This window comes from Dromaius novaehollandiae, chromosome 2 (genome assembly GCF_036370855.1).
Source record: "Dromaius novaehollandiae isolate bDroNov1 chromosome 2, bDroNov1.hap1, whole genome shotgun sequence".
NCBI classification, from domain to species: Eukaryota; Metazoa; Chordata; class Aves; order Casuariiformes; family Dromaiidae; genus Dromaius; species Dromaius novaehollandiae.
In genome coordinates, this window is record NC_088099.1 from 1183506 (window position 1) to 1203060 (window position 19555).

General features: G+C 49.7%; 1 protein-coding gene across 10 annotated transcripts in view; it reads left to right on the plus strand.

Moving 5' to 3' along the window:
• MAP4 (microtubule associated protein 4) overlaps nt 1-18952 on the plus strand; it is a 143092-nt gene extending 124140 nt beyond the window's left edge. For 4 of the 10 annotated variants that reach the window (XM_064505565.1, XM_064505562.1, XM_064505561.1 and 1 more), the window contains 8 exons: nt 1948-2007; nt 2164-2486; nt 4797-4925; nt 6514-6606; nt 11753-11834; nt 13834-13946; nt 15621-15801; nt 15895-18952. In XM_064505565.1, coding sequence (XP_064361635.1) covers nt 1948-2007; nt 2164-2486; nt 4797-4925; nt 6514-6606; nt 11753-11834; nt 13834-13946; nt 15621-15801; nt 15895-15902 — 989 coding nt within the window. In that variant the 3' untranslated portion in view covers nt 15903-18952. The remainder of the gene's footprint in view (nt 1-1947; nt 2008-2163; nt 2487-4796; nt 4926-6513; nt 6607-11752; nt 11835-13833; nt 13947-15620; nt 15802-15894) is intronic. The other 6 variants (XM_064505566.1, XM_064505563.1, XM_064505567.1 and 3 more) reach the window with 6 other exon arrangements.
• The last annotated feature ends 603 nt before the right edge of the window (nt 18953-19555 follow it).

A 19555-nucleotide genomic window follows, 5' to 3' on the forward strand; every position in this document is an offset into this window, starting at 1 on the left:
AACAAATTCAGATTAGACAGCAGAGATTTATCTTCAGTCAGACGAATAGATGTAGGTAATGGAGCACTAGTTCTCCTCTGATCTTCTATATCTTGTTGGCAATTCAGTGTCTCTGGCTGCCCGCCATTGAGCCAGCTCATGTTCCTGGCTAAAGATGATGTTAAGGTATCTACTCGTTCTCTCCACGTGTCCAAAGCAGCTCTGCCACTTTCTTGTGGTTTGCTCAAATGTTTAGTCATTCCTACCCTTTTATAGTGTGTGTACAGTGGCTTGTTTTCAAATTACCTGGTTTCATTTTTCCAGGTATTAGATCTTAACCACTTGTTTTACGAGATGAAAGCCACAGATTATGCAATGTTTAATTTCCCTCTCCCTGGTGAAATGACTTGTACTTTTTTGTAAGATCACCTCTCTCTCTTTGACCAGTAGCTTTATCATTCTCCGGATTTTCAGCCTCACACACTGATGACACTGAAGCGTTCCAGCCTTTGACTCCCCACTGACATGAACAGAAATAACTACATCTCTTTATATATCTAAGTACCATATTCACCCTTTTACCTTTATAAAAACTGTGTTCCATCCTTGCAATCATTTTTCTCAACTGAACTTGCAGTCTCATAGAATAAGATTAGGTTTGTTTGACGGGACCTATTTTTCAAGTGATCGATGTTAATTATATATCTATCCTTAAGGACTTATTAAATTATCCCAAATCAACTTCTGTTTCATCGTATTAGGTAGCGTCTTATCTGGGGTGTTTAACTGAATGCTTTTAGCGGAGGCTGGGTGGAACGCTTCAGACTGATCTGGCCCGTCGTCGTCTGCCTCTTCTTTTTGCTCTTTTCTGTATTGGCATTTCGTAAGTCCCCTTCCAGCTACCTGAGTTTATCTAAAAACCTAAGACTGTTGTTGGAAATTAAATATTAGAAAGCAGAGGTCTTGAGCATATTTTTAGGACTCTCAGGAAGAAGCTATCTGCATCTGTGTCTTTTCTTTCTTTTTTCTTTTCTCTTAATCAGTTTTCTGTAGCCTTTTCCATTTGGTTTTTGTTTTTAGTGTTGCCTTCCTTTGGCCATTGAAGTGAAACAAATTTTAGCCCATGTTGTCAACCACTGATGGGCAGAAAAAGCTACAATCTCATTATCAAATGCACTATTTAAAAGTAAACGTTCTGTCTATATTTTCTTCAGGCCATGCTTTTTCCTTAATCAATTTTGCATGTGGTTTTCCTCTGCTTTGCAAAGTGTAGATTTGTTCCTGGTTTAGACCATCCTCTACCTATGTAGAATGTGATCAGGTTGCTGACACTGGTGTTCAGCTAAAGGTGTATTTTCAGTTTAGTGATTTTTATTTTTGTACAATTACAATAGAGACCAAAACATGTGCAATAACTTCTATGTGAGGAAAATCAGCATTGGGTTAGAACTGATCTAGCAGTGGTACCCAGGTTATAGACGGACAAATGGTGGGTTTGCTTTTGCAATTTGGTAGAGAAAGGCTATAAATCGTTTCAAGAAACATAATTGGGGCAGGATTAAAACAGTGTTAAAGGAAGTGCTTTCAGACAGAGAAGGTTATTTAAAGAAAAAACAAGATGCAAATCTATGCCCCAGCCATGTTGCAGCATCCTCTTTGCTTTCCTTTTGTCTGGGATTGGTCCTTTTGCTGGAAAACATGAGCAAGTGTTGCGGTTGTGATGTGGAGGAGTTCAGCCAGGTGTTCAGACAGAGCAGTTCATTCTGGAGATGCTTTTTCTCAAACAGCTTTTTAGAGATGGGTATCACGGGGAAAGAGGGGCATCGGTGCGTCAGGAGCTGGGGAGAGCCTGTGCCGGCCCTGCGGGGCGGCTGTGCCCGGTCCCGGGGCCGTGCAAACTTGTGCTCTCCGAAATGCCGATCAAGCCGCTCGTCGTGAAATGCTTATTGTGTGTTTTGTATTGGGCAGCTATTAAGACCGATGCAAAGCCTGCAGATGCCAAGAAGACCACTGCGAAGTCGCCATCAGGTAATTTTGTTCAGTTCCTGTCTAAATCGAATCGTCTTTGTTCGCGGGTGTGTTTATGGAGCAGGCCGCCGTGCGTCTTTAGGACTCCGGGGGAGTTTGCGTTAGTGCCGTCTGATCAGTCTTTTCACTGATCTCTTCTATCACTGATTACTGCAGCAGACGTGGGCCGCCCTAAGAGTGCTTCCGGCAACGCCGTGAAAAGTAGTGCCACCACTCCTTCCACCGCCACCTCAAGCACGGCCGCTCCGCCCGGGGTGGCCGCCGGTCGTCCCAAACCCAAGCCGGCTGCAGCCAAACCTGCCACAACCTCGAGCACGACAGCGGATGCTAAAAAACCAGCTGCTAAGGCTCCGGCTAAACCCAGCACCGTTTCCAAGCCGCCTCGCCCGACCAGCAGTGTTTCTGCGCCGGATCTGAAAAACGTACGTTCCAAAATTGGATCAACAGATAATATTAAGCATCAGCCTGGTGGAGGAAAGGTAAGTCTTTTCCAGCTTGGAAACCATGTCTGTTTTGAAACCGTAGCTCTTAGGCATTACGGGTGCTCCTTGCTAATTTTGGTGGCTGTGTACTCACTGCTCTTCTCGTATTTAAACTCTGCAGAGCTCCTCTTTGGGTTCTTGGTGTGTGCACAAGGCATTAACAAGGCAGTGATACTAGTGTGCAGAAGGAATCCACCGTAAGAGCCTTCATGGGGTTTACTGACATACGTAGAGGAATCCAAAACTGCTTCTGTTCCTCTGCCGTGTCTTCCGACAGAGAAACCAGTTGGTACTGGAAGCTCAAACCTTGTCTGTATTCCAAAATTTTGCCTAGGGGTAGAGGGACTGAGCCTGCTGAAGGGTATCGAAGGTGGAATAACGCAGTGCAGGACACCTGGATTCAGGAGCAAGTCCCACAGTGCCTGTCCAATGCCTAAGAGCTGGGCTCTTCCCAACCTACAGCAGGTCTGCATCTGCTGCTCTGGGGTGGTAACCTCTGGTGGCCACGAGAAAGGGAGATGATAACGGTGAAGGAGCTGTAGGATGGGGAAAAGCACGTATGCAGGTGTAACTTGAAGTTCTTGATCAGTAATGGGCTTAAATTACTATTTCATTGTGAATATCTACCCTGTGAATGATAAAGGTTTTGGGATGTACCTGTAGCACTCCTCTGAGGGTTTAAAGTCATCCTGTGGATATGTGTAAGCCTAAAACCTTTATTGGATGTCGTACAATGGATACGCCCATGTTGCCTGACTGAATGTGCTAGCAGCTTGCCCGTAGTTGGAGGGCTTTAATTTCCAGAGTGGAACAAATTTGCCCACTTATCCTTACTGCAGGTCTCCTGGAGTGAATAACCCAGCATATAACTTTAATCTGATGCCAGGAGAGCACACTTCATGCTGAGAGCCTTAATCTCTTCATAGGCCTATGAAAGTGAAGAGTATTCTTGGTGTACGTCGCAGTATCGATATGGTGCATGGAATTGAGCTTTAAAAGTTAAAAATGTCTTAGTTATGATCTCAGCCAAGGTCATAACATGGTCTTTTCAGAGCTTAGAAGTCTAGAAGACAAACTTCCACTCCTCAAAACAGAGAGTTTCTGGAAATGATGAACCAAATCTGCTGAAAGATTTTTGAAGCCAGGAGGAGGGTGACCCTTTCAAATACCATATAGTGCAACTTGAAAACAAATTGAAGCTCTCAAATCCTTCAGCCATCTGGTCAAAACGAACACTTGAAGTTGTCCTACTGTTTTAAACTGTGTTAGAGCTCTGAAGGATTGCAGAGCTTTTTAGCATCCAGGTTTACTGTGCCAGTTTAAGGGAAATTATTTCTACATTTATTTCTACTGTCCTTTATTTTGTAAAGTTTTTTAATAGAAGTGGTAAAACTTAACAACTATACATTTGAAGAAAAATGTCTTTTTCATAGTCTCTAAAGTTGCCTTATGTATGCTGGGATGTGTTCAGAGTATGGGAATACTTTAGGAGTGCTGGGGGTCTTTTGTTTACTGTTGCATTTCTGGTAGGTTAGTGGAATATAGGATTTATGCTGGCCCAAAAAACTCAGGTTCTTCTGCACTTACCTGGATCTAGATTAGAATGGATGTTCTCAGGCAGCTGCTGAGTTTTTCTAAAAACTGTAATTTTCATTCAATTTTCTGCTTCGGTGGGTTAATTAGGTCCACCTGCATTTGATTAAAAAAAAAAAAAGCAACTGTTGATCTCAAAGCCTGAGTCAGATCAGTGTGTGGGTGAGAAAGCAGGAACGGCGGCCGGGTCTATCTGCATCCAGCAGAGCGCCTGGAGCGCAGAGGCGAAGGGAAGCGGCCAGGAGATACGTTGGCCGCCAAGAGCTGTGTAGCATCTTCAGCATGAAGAAAAGGGTCAGGCACTGCCGTTGGGCTACTAAAGCACTGGGTTTATCTTATTTTTTATTTTTTCCATGGGATATAAGATACTGTGTTCACAAGGAGACCTGCCACTGTGATTAGTGGGGAAGGGGTGAAATACTTGATGAAGGGCCACCTACAAGCTTGCTGAGAAATGAAGAGTTTTCCTTAGTTATTGACTTACGGACCCAAGAGTGCCCGCTGCACTCCACGTCTGGGTGCAACTGCGTCCCTTGCCCTCCTGCGTTGTCCTCCCTGGGCACGGGATCGAAGCTCGCCTGGGAGCTGGAGCCCGTCCAAGGTTATCCCGGGGTTGGCCGCTCCGCCGAGTTTGCCCGGGTGGCTTGTGCTCCATGCTTTCGTGCCCCCACTTCTGCTGTCGCTGGTTGAAATCACCCATTTGTCTCCATCTAGGGAAAAGTAGAGAAAAAGCCAGACTCAACCGGTGCTGCGCGAAAGCCTGAACCCAATGCGGTCTCTAAAATGGCTCCTCCTAAAACAGCTGTAACAAAAGAGGGTGCCCCAAAGCAGCCCAATGGGAAAGTGAGTTTATTTCAGACTTTTCTCTGTGGAAGATGAAGGAGAACATTTCCATTTTGAGTCACTTTCCCTTCTCTTTACTCTTCTGCTTTCTGCTGTCAGTGTCACTGTCCCTTGCACAGACACCTTTCCGATTCTTTCCTAAAGCCTGCGATGCTCTCGGTTAAACGCGTTGGGAGGCATCCGGGTGATCTCCACTGTAGACATCCTTTCCGATGCCTGCTGTACATGTTTTCAGAGCAGAGTCCTCTGCTTTCACTTTGAGTTGGAAATTTCCTTTAAAAACAGGTCTTCCTACACGACTTGAGTTTGTAACAGGGGGAGAGTTTTAGTTCAACGCTGCTTGTTTTCGTTAAGGTTGCAGAACATTAAGAGCTTAAAGTGTTGATGCAACTATGTTGGGAAAATTGCTGGAAAAATTGAGTGCACATGGTAGAGGGTCCCCATGAGTTTACTCTGACGCTCTGTCGTGACGTTATACGTGAGCCATGGGGGAGCGGATGGGGAACGAGGAGGCAGTGCCCGTAATGCTGGGTGTAACTCGGATAGTATCAGGCAGAGCCCGTTAATTTGTGCCTCTAGAGAAGTCAGCAAGGCAATACAAAACCACAGGGCAAGAGTACGTTTCAGAATTGCTGTTGCACTGAATCCAGCCTTTCTAAACAGGCGAAATAGCTTTTGGAAACCTGTTTGAAGTAAGAGTTCTGGTGGTTCCTTTTGTGCTTTGAATTATCACCTCTGTCTAGAAGTACTCCAGGATACAGCTTCTGCCACGTTTTGTGCCGTGTTAAATAACTCCTAGACTAAGCACTTGTTGTAACTAACCTTGCTTAAAGATGGACCTGTTGCTCTTGCTCAGTTCCTTCCCCTTTGAAAGTAAAAGCCAGCTCATTTAGCAGAGTCCTTTTGTATTTTTGAGAAAGTTGGAGTCATTTTAGTTAAGAGGAGAAACAATGCATCTATTTAATTAACATTAGACTTGTTCTGATAAAATTTAACTGAAGGTTTTACAGCCTTCAGCAGAGAAGCTGTTTCTCACACTGGGCTTCGCTGTCCAGAGGTTTTGAAAGACATTTCCCAAGACTGGAGTCCATCCAGACAAAGGGAAATAGTTTAAAATGCGGAGAATAACCAATTAATCAGTTGTTAGAAGTGGCGACTCCATGGTTTTGGACCCATGGAGGGGAAGAGGCAGCTGAGCCAGCTCGGTGCTCAAACGCGTGGCTCAGCAGGCTCTGGGGACGGTCCCACCAGAGGTCTCCTGGGAGGCTTCACGTGGGAACCACCAGCATAGACCAAACTGGTCCGGCGGGCAGGCAGGCACTCGGGCAGCGCTAACCCGGGGCGTAGATCAGTGCTCTTTCACCGTAGTGCTTATGCTCTCGCACTAACACTGTCTGTGCAGCCTCTTGTCTCCTTCACTTTCTTCTCACTCTCCTCCTCAATTGCTTTCACACCTAATACTGACGTTGGACCGAGTTTAACACGACTCCTTGTTTATCCATGTTAGAGCACCCGCTCCAGCCTGCCGTATGACAGTTCTAACCAGTCCTCTTCCCTTGTGTTGTTTTTCCGTTCTGTAACGTTCCAGGTCCAGATAGTCTCCAAAAAAGCGAACTACAGCCATGTTCAGTCCAAGTGTGGGTCCAAGGACAATATTAAGCATGTCCCTGGAGGTGGGAATGTAAGTATGGGCTCTGGGCAAGCTGTCTTTCCACTAACTCCTTTTCTTGTACTGTGTTTTTATTTGTGGGTCTTAATACTCTGTTTCAGGCAGACAGGTTTGGCAGGGTTGTAGGGCTACTGGAAAGACCGTAGGGCTACTGGAAAGACCAGGAGATGCTAGGTGGAATCTGTGGGCGTGTTTTGTTTCATAGTAGTACAGATACACCTGACCTATTTCTCACGTGGCTTCCGTGGTGTTCATTGACCAAATGTGCGGTGTGCACCTTGACCTCTGGTGTTAGCTCACCCTGAATTCCCTATGTAGATGGAGGCACTTCATCAGTCCTCCGACCTGCTTTGTGTCTGATTTTAGGATGAAATGGATTGTGCCCTGGAAGTACCCATTCTTCTTTGCTGGCTGATAGAGCAAGCCTGAGGTCAGATTAATTTCCCTCCTTGTTTCGTAAGAAGGGAGACGTTGAGAAAGGAGGAGGCAAATACTCTGGGACTTAATCTTTGAGCTGTGATTAATTTCTAAATTTAAAGGCTACTAGTGTCTCTGGTAACAGAGTTGAGCTTATTAAGATAGAGGGCTAATCCTGTGATGTCTGCGGACATGATTTGGGGTATTATATCCTGAAAGTGTGTGTTTAAAACAAAAACAAAAACAAAAAAGGTAGATGCTGAAGGTTTTGAAAACGTTGTGGTGGCTTGGCAGGCTTGTTTCCTGGTTGACACAGTCTATACTACCTTAACAAATCTCCGCTAGCCTGTTTATACTAGTGATAGTTTGTAGAAATACGAGTCTTGGATGGTTTCAAAAAGGCAACGAGGCACCGAAGTGCCAGGGAAGTTCTTCCATTGCTGCCCCTACGTGCCCGGAGACTGAAAGGAGAGCTGCCCAGCTATCACGTCTTCCAGCGCTTTCTCTGCACCCAGCGCACAAGAGCCAGTGTCGATGAGCTTCCTTGCGTCCTCGCTTTACGTCGTGTTGGAGGCGGTTGCTGCCTTCTGCCCCTTCCCCTGGCCGGGTGCGGTGGCAGGGTTAGACCCTAATGAAAAAGGGAGAGCAGGTCCTTGCACCACTTCTTCCCCAATGGCCCTGGAGGGTAATTTGCATCTTCAGTCCCCAGATATTCAATTTTTGGGGCCGGACTTATCATCATTCAGCAAGTTCTGTTAGCTATGTTGTCCAGAGGGTACGACTGCTGTGTAGGACGTGACCGTGGTGCAAACTGCCGTGACCACTTTTCCTGTGAAATGTATGTGCATTTGCCTGGCTGGCTGAATCTTTACTCTGCATGGCCAAATCTTCCTGAAATCTTTACAAGAGGCTGCTAAAGACCTTTGTGGGGGTTTTAACAAAGTCGTTCTTTACAGGTTGGTTGCAGCTTTTCTTCCAAGGTGTTGAAAGAGAGAAGTTGCAGTTGCACGTGCAATGTTCACTTAACTAGGCTTCACCTCCCGTTGGGAGTTGTTGGCTTACGAGTGTCTTTGCTGTCCTCCTTGCCTTCCAATGTGCCGGTACTCACCAGTGGTGGGATTTACCATTCGTACTTGATATCTCTGTGACTTACCTAACGTTTACAGGGGTACATATATATATATATATGTGGAGCTTCCTATAGAAAGGCTCAAACAGGAGATTTCTGCTTTGCGACACGGAAAGCAGAGCTGCAGTTGAGACCATGTCACCTGGGTGCCCTCATGATACAATTTTGCTAGCTATGCACGTCTGTTCCTACTGCGTATTTCATCTAATTTTGTCACCCAGATTTGGTACAGACTGTTTTTAGATAATCCGTGTTTTGTGGCAGAAGTCCCTTTGGCTATGCTGTTAAAGAGCAGCTGTTGTAACTGAAGAGTTCATGCACTTAAAGAAGTTTTATTTTATAATCCACTTTTCTTTGCCACTCTTATCTTGTGCAGTCTCTTAATGGGCTCATTACGTACGTCTCACACATACATTTCCTTTTTTGGGGGTCAACAGAAATGTCCTTTAAATATGGGGGATGTTTTTCTTTCTATAGTAACTGCATTAATGAATTATTATTTCTTCTAATAGTTCACCAAGCATGTCCCTTCCTCTTTGCATTTTGCTGTTCTTCTGTCCTGTCCTGGGGACACTTCCAACTCGAGGGGACAGGTGTCTGTGCCTGCTTTCTTTTTCTCTTCTTCCACACTCTCTTCTTACTCTTGCAGTTTTTCTCCTTGCTCCACTACTTATGCTTTTTTCTTTAAGAATAGAGAGTAAAGTGCCTATTATTTTCAGGTTCCAAATGCCCCAAAACCAGCTTCAAGTAGTCGTCCCCAGCTATCCAACACCCCCAAGCCCAGCCCAGGCAGTACCAATGTGAGTAGAAGAGACACAGCGGCCAGTCTGGCTTCCTATAACAGCATTTCCTTTGATTCACTTTTATACCCACTCCACTGCTTTGGGGCACTGTAGTGTTAGTGTCCTCTTCCCAGATGTTTTCTTGTTCACATCGTTACGATGAGCACTTCTGATAGAGGATTTGCTGGTGTTTTATTCCTGAAGCACACTGTTGATGGGGGTGTCTGGAAGGTCCATCATTCCAGGCCATGGCTTCAGTGGAGGCTTTTAGGAATCGCATGGTCAAGAGATGTGGTTAGCAGGAAATTCTAATTCAGCTTCAGGGTTGCTCTGGCAGAAGAGATTGACGTGCTACCCAAGCGAATTAATTGGTCCTCATCGGGCAAATTCCATATGGACATCCGTTTTGCCTTCTCTACCCGGAGATGACTTCTCCCTCCCTCCAGGACACCTAAGATGACATGACAAGCAGTAGATGTTGTTGCTGCTTCCGTTATATTTGATAGAAACATCTTGACACAAACATCGTTAGATCTCCTGGGCAAAAGCCTTTAGTATTTTTCCCCTCTCACTGTAAAGAAAGTGATGGTATAGAGAGAGACTTTCCAAAGTGCAGATATGTTGTTGAAGGATTTGGACAGGCTGATTTGGAATCTACATATATTTCTCTACCCTGTGGCTTTACCTGGGTTGTGAATGGTTGGAGACAGAAAATCTAAAAAGAAGCGAGGATCTCGCTTCCTATCTGAGCCTCTCTGTCGGGCTTTTAAGTGTAAACTTTCTGGCATTTGAGTCTTAGTATTTGGCCCTGTAAATGCAAGGTCAAACGTTTAAATCAAGCTGCCATTGCAAACTTAAAACTCACGTTGGAAATCTTGCAAGCAATACATTTGTTCAGGTCTAACTGTTTAGATCCCCAGGTGAAGTCATGCAGAGTCATAACTGAGTCTGTCCCCCCCAGCTGATAACCAGTGTTACTACATTTTGAATGCACTTCTGTGCAGTTAAACTTAGTTTTAGTCCAGTTCCAGGCAAACAAATACTCCTGTTATAAAAGCTCTAGCAACTTTACTGGGAAGCTCTAAGGAAATCAGATTCAGTAGCTGTGATCTCACCTTTTCGGTGCGTCGCCTTCCCTGAGTCACAGTACAAAATACATCAGCATGGAACAACGTAGCAGGAGGTTGAACTATTTTTGCCTCCTCTTGTGATTCTGAGCAAACGAGACCTGAGAGCTTTGACTCGTCACTCTTCCCAAGCACAGGGAGGATTTATGCTTCCTGAGGAAAAGTGTATCACAAATTATCATGATAGTTCTCGGTAAGCTTTTAGAGTAGTTTGCAAGGGAAAGAACTCTTGCCACGTTCAGGAAGAATGAATTTCGTTTTCTCTGAAAGAAAATCTGTAGCAGAACTTTCTGTGGCTCACAGGTACTAGCTGATGGGTGCTGACATGGATGGGAGAGGTGATCCTCTTAATATTACTAGTAAAAAAAAAAAGAAAATGTTTTTTTCTCCTGCAAAAATGTTGGTGCTAAGCATGTCCACCTGGCATTTCACAGGTTTGCAAACAAGAATTGACCCTTATGTTTCTGAAACGCGTCGTAATATGACTGGATGAGGCCCTGGGCTCCCTGATCGAACGTCAAACTTAGCCTTGCTTTCAGTGGGAGGGGTGACCAGATGGTCTCCAGAAGTTCCCTCCAACCTGAATTATCCTATGACTGCATGAAATGGCAGGCTCTCCAAGCAGCTACACAAGAGGTTAATTGAGAAACAGAGGAATCTCTTGTCCACCTGGAGCTGCAGGAGGAGTTTAAAAGTATCAGAGATAGGCTGGGTGTCAGGGATAAAATCTTTTTTTGAGGAAAAACTGTAAAATCTGTTACACTTTGTCTTTGTCTTACCCCAAAGAAGACACCTCTCTCCAAATTCAAGCCGTTGTCCACAAACACCATGCTAGAACATTTGGCTTATTATTGGCTTGGAATAAAATCACTTACTGAGTCACGAATATCATGATTTCGTGGTTGCATCACTCTGTATTTCTCACAGAAGGTTTTCTGTGCCAGTATCAAGTCACTGGTAGTATGAAATTAAAGAAAATAATACCAGGACATAGTGTCCCTGCTCCCAGTGTTCTGGCTCTGAGAAACCCCAAGGATAGCTTGGGAAAGCAGTTTTTTCCATCTGGCCATGATGAGCCAACCTGATCTCCTGTCCTTGGGTAGGAAGGACCATTGTGAGGAGGCTGCGACTATATCTTAAGAATTGCACTTGGGTCAGTCTGCATCTTGCTGGAGGATGGTAGAGAGAAAAGGCTGGAGCTGGTGGTGTATCTATAGTCCTACAGCACAAGAGCGTCTCTTGTGTAGAAGCATGAGTTGACATCTCTCCTGATAACTGTTTGAAGCTACCCTGGCAGTGGCCTCTATCTTCAGAGGCAGAGCTACCACTGGGCAGAGGCAGCCTGGGGAATGTGGCAACGGAATTGGCTTTTTGGTTCCTCTTCCAATGCTTTTGTATTCCATGGATGTGCCAGGAACTCAGGACTCTTGTTTCTGGTCACTATCCATCTCTGCTGGCTTTATCTGGTCTCAGTTTCTGTCTGCTCACATTAATCCCTTTTGGCTGGTGCAGGCCTTTAAATATTACTAAAGCCGAGTATAACATTTGGCATACAGTGACCAGGAAATTAATAGGAAAAAATTGTTCAGTGGAAAAGGGGCACAAATTCGCAAAGTGTGACCTGATATTTGAGATGGCCCATTGGCCTCCACGTTCACAGGAGATGTTCCTCTGCATTGAGCTGTTTCCTTTTGTCTCTTCAGGTGCAGATCCAGAACAAGAAAGTCGACCTTTCCAAAGTATCCTCAAAGTGTGGCTCTAAAGCAAATATCAAGCATAAACCAGGTAGAAATTTTACCATCTTCTAATGATTTGTCTGTGAATACTGCAAGTCACTTAAATATTGTCCTGGATTGTAACCGGAGTAGTTTAAAGGGTTTGTTGCTTTGGGTGCTTCTAAGAGAACTGTCTAGATTCTTAGCAACGCCCAGTGGTTTCATGAGCAGAAGAGGGGATTAGATGTGGGGTTTCATCTCGGCTATGAAGATAACCTACTGCTTTGACTCAGTTCTTCCTCCCCACTTGAAAAAAGTTGATACTTAGCATTACAGGAGCCTGGAAGCTTCATTCATGCCTAGAGGCTTAGCAGTTCTGCGAATGACGGCACCAGCACTATGGAAGGTTAAAGAAACTTCCATTTCTTCAGAGCAAATACAAGGGACTTCTTAGCCTACAGTTCTGTATCAGTTTTTGTCTTATGTCAAATGCTTTTGACTCTTTAATGACATATTGTGGGATGAGTATGCAGGAATTTGTTGCTCCCCACAGAGAACATAGCAATTATTCTGCACCAATTCCTGCAAATCTCAGGTTTTCTAACCAGCCAGTGACCATCCCTTGGCTCAGCTGGAGCACGGGCAAGTCTGGACTTCAGGGTGTTGTAGCTGCTGGTGGCTTGGCTAAGTGATACTTTTGTAGGATCCTGAAGTAGGGCCAGTTTACTGGGTTTTGCTGGTTGGTCTCTATCTGAGGGCACTTGCTCTGCACGGGAAGAGTCCTGGCAATCAAACACCCTGCCTGAGGGACAAAGTTCACTGGCCAAAGCTGAGAACAAACACGACAGGCTTGTCTTTGTCTGCTTCCAGAAGGTTCCCCTACGCTTTCTGCTGGCCCGTTAAGTTGAAAGCAGTTCAACCTTACGCACAGAGCACCATGGTTCAGTGCCTCAAAAACGCACTCCCACTTTGAGGACACGGTGCCACAAACATGACCTCCCGCTTATTCAGTGCTCCCTAATGACAAGCCGTGCATGACAATAACTGCTCTTGTCCAGGGCTGATTAAAGCAGAACAGCCCATCCAGAATTGTCTGGTATCAGATGTTTAGCTGATTTTGTATGACCGAAGCAGTGGGCTTCCCTCGTTGGCCATGTAAAGCTTCACAAAGCTTCTGGAGTGGTCGAGGGCTTCTTGTGTTTAGTATCGTCACTGAGAAGCAAAGTTGTGTTCAGTAATATTTAAATAGTTTTATGAGAAAAGTACTAGAATATGGGCTGCACATACCCTCTTATTTATTAACAGGAACTGCAGTGCCCCAAATCCAGGAAAATCTTGCTAGAAATCTCCAGTGGTTCTTCTGACCTTCTTGAGGTTCTCCTGAGGAAATCAGTAGTGTCCATCCGGGTTTCTCCCTGCCAGCACTGCTGCCTCCCGAGTAGCTCAAGCAGTGGCACGTGGGGCTGCACCTCGTCTTGGTCAGGGAGGCAGCAGTCAGTCCAGGCAGCCAAATTCCATAATGGAGTAGGAGTGGGAATGGGGAATGAGCAAAGGAACACGGTTAATGAGAAGGAATGGGACTGACCAACACCAGCAGCTACACAAGTGGCTTGAGCTGCTAGAGAACTTGTCAAAGGATGCAGATGGGAGTGGACAGTTGGTACGAGGCAGCAGCAATGTACTGGTGTGAGGCTGGACTGAACTAGCATTTCACAGCTCTGCTGCAGGAGACAGATTTGGAAGCAGATCTCGTCTGTCTTCCAGCTTGTCTGTCCTGAATGTGCCATTTCCTGCCTGAGGGCATCTCCAGGGCTTTGCCGTGCACCCCTGCTTGCTTGCAGTGTGTCTTAGCCTACAAAGGTGGAGATCACCAGCTTTGATCTTGCCAGTTTTTAAGCTGGACCGTAGCTGGAGAGAGGCTGGGACACGATGTGTTGGCTGCATCCCTCCTCCAAAATAAACGGGAATCCCCGTGGTGCCTTGGTGGTGTTGCAGGGAAGGGGAACGGGTGTCAGGTGTGACTGCTCCAGATTTGGTAATAAGTTTGTTCCTACACAATCTTGTTCTAGGGGGAGGAGACGTGAAAATTGAGAACCAGAAGCTGAACTTCAAGGAGAAGGCCCAAGCGAAAGTGGGCTCTCTGGACAACGTGGGACACTTGCCAGCGGGAGGAACAGCGAAGGTATGTGCAGCGAGCTCGAGCACCTCCGGGCAGGGTTTGGGTTTGCTGCTTCTCTTTGTCCTGTTGTTGATGTATTCTGGTTCCCCTTGACCTTTTACAGCCGTATACTCATTTCTGTGGTCATGAACCTCAGGAATAAGTATGAGCTGAAGAGAGCCATGGACCACCTTGGTGGCCTGCCTGAATGGGCTCCCTGCTGTATCTTAGTTGAAGGGCTCATGCTGCCCATTTGCGTCCTTCCTCTAAGAATCTGAGACTAGGGATCGCTCTGTAAGCTGCAACCCCAGGAGAGGAACCGCGTATGGCCTCTCGGTGCCTCTTCTCTGCTTTTCTACCTTGGTGAAGCTGCTGAGATGGAGGTGCTCTGTGCTGGGAGATGGCACCTTGCAGCTGTCAGCAGCGCTTTTCAGCCAGTGAGGAACCTCTGCTGAGCCCAGCCGAGGCCCCTGCGTGCGCGGACGAGGAAGGATGGCTGCTTTGCGGTCGGCGTGATTCAGTGCTTCTCCCCGTGAGGACACAGCTCAAACTGCCCCCAGCCTCCGTTCGGGAAACCGCAGGTCTCGCCGCGGCACTGAGACATCTGTCCTTCCAGGGAGGGAAATTACCCCGCTCGAGTAACCTAACGATGAGTGCGGGGGCCGACCCATCGTGCCACGTACTGATTAGCAGCGACGGAGGTTGTTTAGACGGTCGCTAGCGCTGGGGCTTTTATTTGCAATCCTGAACTGGCTGGTAGCACTGGGAGCTGGGAAAACCGCCCTCTTCCAGCATCAGAACTGGGAAAATGTGGGTCAGTCTTTGCCCGCAGTGGGAAAAAGTGAGGAAAGAAACCCCTTCTGCAGACTTCGGGCTGCTGTGGTTGTCCCAGCGCTGTTTTGTGCGAGCGCTGCTGTGGTGGGAAGGGCCCGGAGTTCAGCCGGGGAGAGCCGGTGCTGTACGGATCGGAAGGACATCATCCCCATCCTAAAGAGCCGATCGTGCGGCACAATTCCCAGGAATGTTTAGTGTGTGTTTAATCATCCCGGTTAAAACAAGGCAAGAGGTGGCTGCCAGATACTTGCTGGGGCCGCGTCAGGACTCTCCTATCTTGAACTGTTGATGTAAAACTCGGCCCTGCAAGTCTGAGCTCAGCGTGTGAAAGGCTGAAAGCAGCTACGGCAGTAGCGGATGAGGGGGGAGGGACGGGCGACGTGCCGGGACTGTGCCTGGCTCGTCTGGGTTGCTGCAGGGCTTGGTCCATGCCAAGCACGCCGCTGCTGTTTGCTGGTAACTGGGGGTTTCATTGAAGTTACTTGCTTGGACCGAGTCTGACTTCACCCCATCTCCATGGTACAAAGTCTGTCCGTGGCATTCTCATCCCTTGTTTTTTGTTGGCTCTGATGTCTCACCTAGTGATAGAGGGCCAGGCGTGTCCTGGTGGCATCTCGCAGCTCTTGGCCAGCACCGTTGTCATTGCGTGGTGCGGGCTGGGGCGTCAGCGCCTGCGGGGTTGCAGGTAGGTCCTGGGCGAGGGGCTGCTCTCGCTCAGCCGCCCTCCGTGACTTGCTGGAGGTGGGGGCATCTCCCAAGTCCCTGCAGCTTCTGGGGAAGCAAGAGAGGCCCCGTCCCGCTCCCCGCCGTCCCCGTCCGCTGCTGACCGTCCCCGTCGTCCCCCCACCCCGTTGTCTCCTGCAGGCGGAGGGCAGCGAGGAGCCGGGGCCGCTGCCGCCGGCCCCGCGGAGCGATGCCGATGCCGAGGCGCCCGGGGCCGGCGATGCCCTGCGGGAGAACGGCGTGGGGCCGGCAGCGCCCGCCCCGGCGAGCGGGGCCGACCCGAGGGAAACGCAGAGCTTCGAGACCCACATCCAGGAGACGAGTGAGTGCGGGGGCCCTTCCCCTCCGCGCGCCGCGACGGCCGGAGGGTTTTTGGCCTTGCTTTTAATTCGGAAAATTGCCTTTTATTTTCCAGGCATCTAATGATGACATTATGGTATCGTCTCCCGTCCCCTCCTCCTCCTCCTCCTCCTCCCCCCGTCCCCCCCCCCCCGTCCCTCCTGCCCTTGTGTCGCTGCAGATTGAACCTCGCGAGCTGTCGTTCCGTGCGAGGGCCCAGGCTCGGACGGACCACGGCGCGGGACCCGTCGTCTCCAACCCCCCCCACCCCCCCGGCAGCACTTCCCCCCCCCACCCGGCGCAGCACCTCTGCCAGCGAGAGCCCGGGCCCGGCCGCCCCCCCCGCCGCGCTCCCCCCGCAAGGCTCGTGCCCCCGGGCTCCCCCGCGCCGCGCCGCGCAGCTTGGCTCTCTTAACCCGGCCTCGGGCCCCGCGGGGGGACGGGGACGGGGCCCCCCCGGGCGGCAGGGCGGCCGGCTCCCCCCCCTCTGCATTTCGGGGCTCCGGGCGCTGCAGCCAGGCCAGCGTTAACAGGGATAAGCTGTGACCTCTCTCCCCCCCTTTTCTTTTTCTCCTCCTCTGCCGCTTCGGTTTCCGCTGGCCTCTTTGGCGACGATATATATCACACACACACACACGTTAGGCTGTTTTAACCGCTGACTTTAACCTCCTCTCCTTCGTGGCGACGCGTCGATGATTTCTCGTGCTGCGAATCCCCGCGGAGCTTCCTTTCCTCCTCCCTCCCCTTCCCGGCCGTAGGAGCGTAGAGCCATTAACCGCTGCCGCCGTGCTGGCTGCTTACTGACATATCCGAGCGTAACTCTCTTTTTGTTGTTCTTGTTGTTGTTTTTTTTTTGTTTTGGTTTTTTTTAATATTTTAAAATGACGGAGCAAAGTCGTGGGATTAAGCCATGTGCGAATCGCAGGGCGCAGGAACGTGTCGGAGGGAAGCGCGGGGGCCGAGCGGGCGGCTGCTCCGGGCGCGGGAGCCGCGGGCCGGGCCGAGGTGCGGGAAGCGGCGCGGCGGAGAGGCTGAGGAGGCGGAAGGAGGGTTTTAACCCACCGTCTGAGGTTTGGGCTCCTCGTTTCATGTTGCGAATGACACTAAAGAAACGAAATGTAAATAAAAAAAAAAACAAAAAAACGAAAAAAAAAAAGTAAGCGTTCTTGGGTCGTCAAACTAATTTAAAGCAAAAAGCCGAATAACAAAACACTGGGATCAAAGGGCCGAGTGCGGAGGGGGGGCAGCTCGAAGGAGGGCGGAGGGGAGCCGGCAGCTGCTGGGGCCGGGGGGAGTCTGTCTTTGGGAAGCCGACAGCGACACGATAACCCGGAATCTGTATTTACACACAAAGATTCTTATTGCACTTGTATTTTTTATATTAAAGTTTGCATGATTTCTAATAAAATGGCATTAAAATGTACTAGTTTGCATCAAAGTCGTCTGCTAGTTTCATAAGTGCTTTTTCCTCCGGATACAAATTTAACTCAGCGATGCAGATTTGCACCTGAAAGGGGCGGTTATATATACCCCAGACCCTGCTGCTGCTTCCCTTCCTCCTCCTCCTCCTCTTCCTCACCTCCTCCCCCTCTGTGCCACCAACCCGCTGATCCCAGGCCACGATGCCCGGTCCCCTCCCTGCCTTCCCCGTGCTGCAGCGCTGCTTCGCTCGGGGCCCCAGGCGCAGGCCGTATATATCGCTGCCCTTCTCCGATGCCTCCTGCTCGTTGCTGAATTCGAAGCACCAGCTCGAGCGTCTCGATGTGTCGATGGGGTTTTTTTCCCCCCCCCATGCTTGAGTTGCGGGGCAGTTTGGAGGAGCGGGAAGGGCAGAGCAGGCTGGTGCCCGCGCAGGAACCGGCCTGGCCTTGGCTTCCCGAAGCGGCAAAGGCCGCGCGGCGCTTGGGCCATGTTGCTCTTGGTTAACCAAAGAGAAGGTGGAAGCTGAGCTGTCGCCTTCTCCCCGCGTTTCGGCCCCGGGAGCTGAAACGCCCGGAGAAGGGAGGCCCCGGCCGGGCCGCAGGAGGGAGGCGAGTGGCAACGTTGCACTTTATCTTCTGCAATTGCAAAAAGAAAAGAAAACAAGCAAACCCCCACGCTGTTTTGCAAAGGGACAGTACCTCCACCTTCTCCCTCCGCGTTGCTTTTTCGTGCTGGCGGCGGCGCGGGGCTGCAGCGGCGCCGGGCTCAGCGTCCTGTGCTTCTGTGCCACTTTCTCTAACACTTGTTGTGCCTGTGTTTAGCCGACTTACACTAAATCCAGAGAGACACGCGTTTGGTGTGGTTTTTCTAGGACAGCCTGTTTTAATAAGGATTTTTTTTGTTTGTTTGTTTGTTTTTTAATTTTGTTTTACGGAAGCAGCTGTGTATATATATTGCTAGCCTGGGAGGAGAGTGATGCGTGGGAAAGCGGCTTTAGTTTCCTGGCTGGAGCGCGCGGGGGACCGGAGCTGGCTGAGCCCTTAAAGACGGGCTGCTGCGGCGGGGGAACAGGCTGGCGGGGCCGAGCACAGCATCGCTTGTGCTAGGGCTGGTGTAGCCGATTGCTAGCGCAGTGCATGTCCCCAGGGCCATGTTCCTCGCGTATCGGTGGCAAACACGGTACTTTGGGGCTTTTTATACTGTCAGGCAGAGCGCGTTGGCATAGCGAAGCACGCGGACGCGAGGCTGGGTGGCTCGGGGGCCTCCCGCGAACTGAATGTAGTTTTCTACGCTGCCCCTCACCGTCATCCCCGTGTCGTGGCGGTGCGTGAGCAGGACCCGCGTGCGTTCGGCTCGGTTTTGGCAGAGTTTCTAGTTTCCCTGCGGGGCAGGACGGCGGGGTGGCACCGACCCTCCCGGCCTCGGTTTCCCCACCGGCCGAGCGGGGCGGCTGCGGGGCGCTCGGGGTGTAACGCGTGCCCTCCATGCGCGGTGCCGGTGGTGTTACGGTGTCTCCCAGGCGTGCGGTGCCTCGGCGGGTCCTGCCTGCGCCCGGAGCGGTGCCGGGCCCCGGAGCAGGCTGGTTTGCTTCTGCCTTTCTGTTTCACCCGCCTCCTTGGGGCTGTAGCACTGTCTCCTCTAGCGAACATTTCCTGATTTGATGTTGTGATTCTGACTATTGTAAAGGGTTGAAATAAAGCTTCTAGATGTTCCTCCTCCGCCTGGGTGTGTGTTTGTGGGGGGCCTGGGAAATGGGGGTGGTGGGGCTGGCGGATGGACCACTGGCTCACGCCCGGTGCAGAGCTGAGCAAGGGATAAAGCAGTTGCGGCATCGGTCCAGCATGAAAAGGACGATTTTGCTGAGGCATCCGGGCCCTGGCACGTCCCTTCCCCAGCTGAGGGTGGTGGCACCATGTCCCCAAGGCTGCTGCCCCCCTGCCCCTGCTCCCTGCCTTCTCCCGCTGCCCCAGCTGGGTTTTACTGCCCCAGACCGCAGCCCCTTGGCACCAGCCTGCCCCGAGCCGTAGGGGCAAAGCAGCAGCTTGCACCCCCCCCCCCGGAGCACCCCAAATGAGCATGGCAGCCCCCCTGCATCGGGCCAAGCAGCTCCTTCCCCAGCTCCAGCATCGTGGAGCTCTTCTCCTCCCGGGCCTCAGCCCCAGCAGCACAGCTCCTTCCCCGTCCCAGCCCTCTCCTTGCTCCCAGCCAGCCCCAGGGGCTTTAGGGTATCTGACCGCATTGCCCACCAGAAAAAGCAGTAAAAGAACATGCTTCAGGCTTTACTCAAATTAAAAAATTTATATAAAATAAAAAAA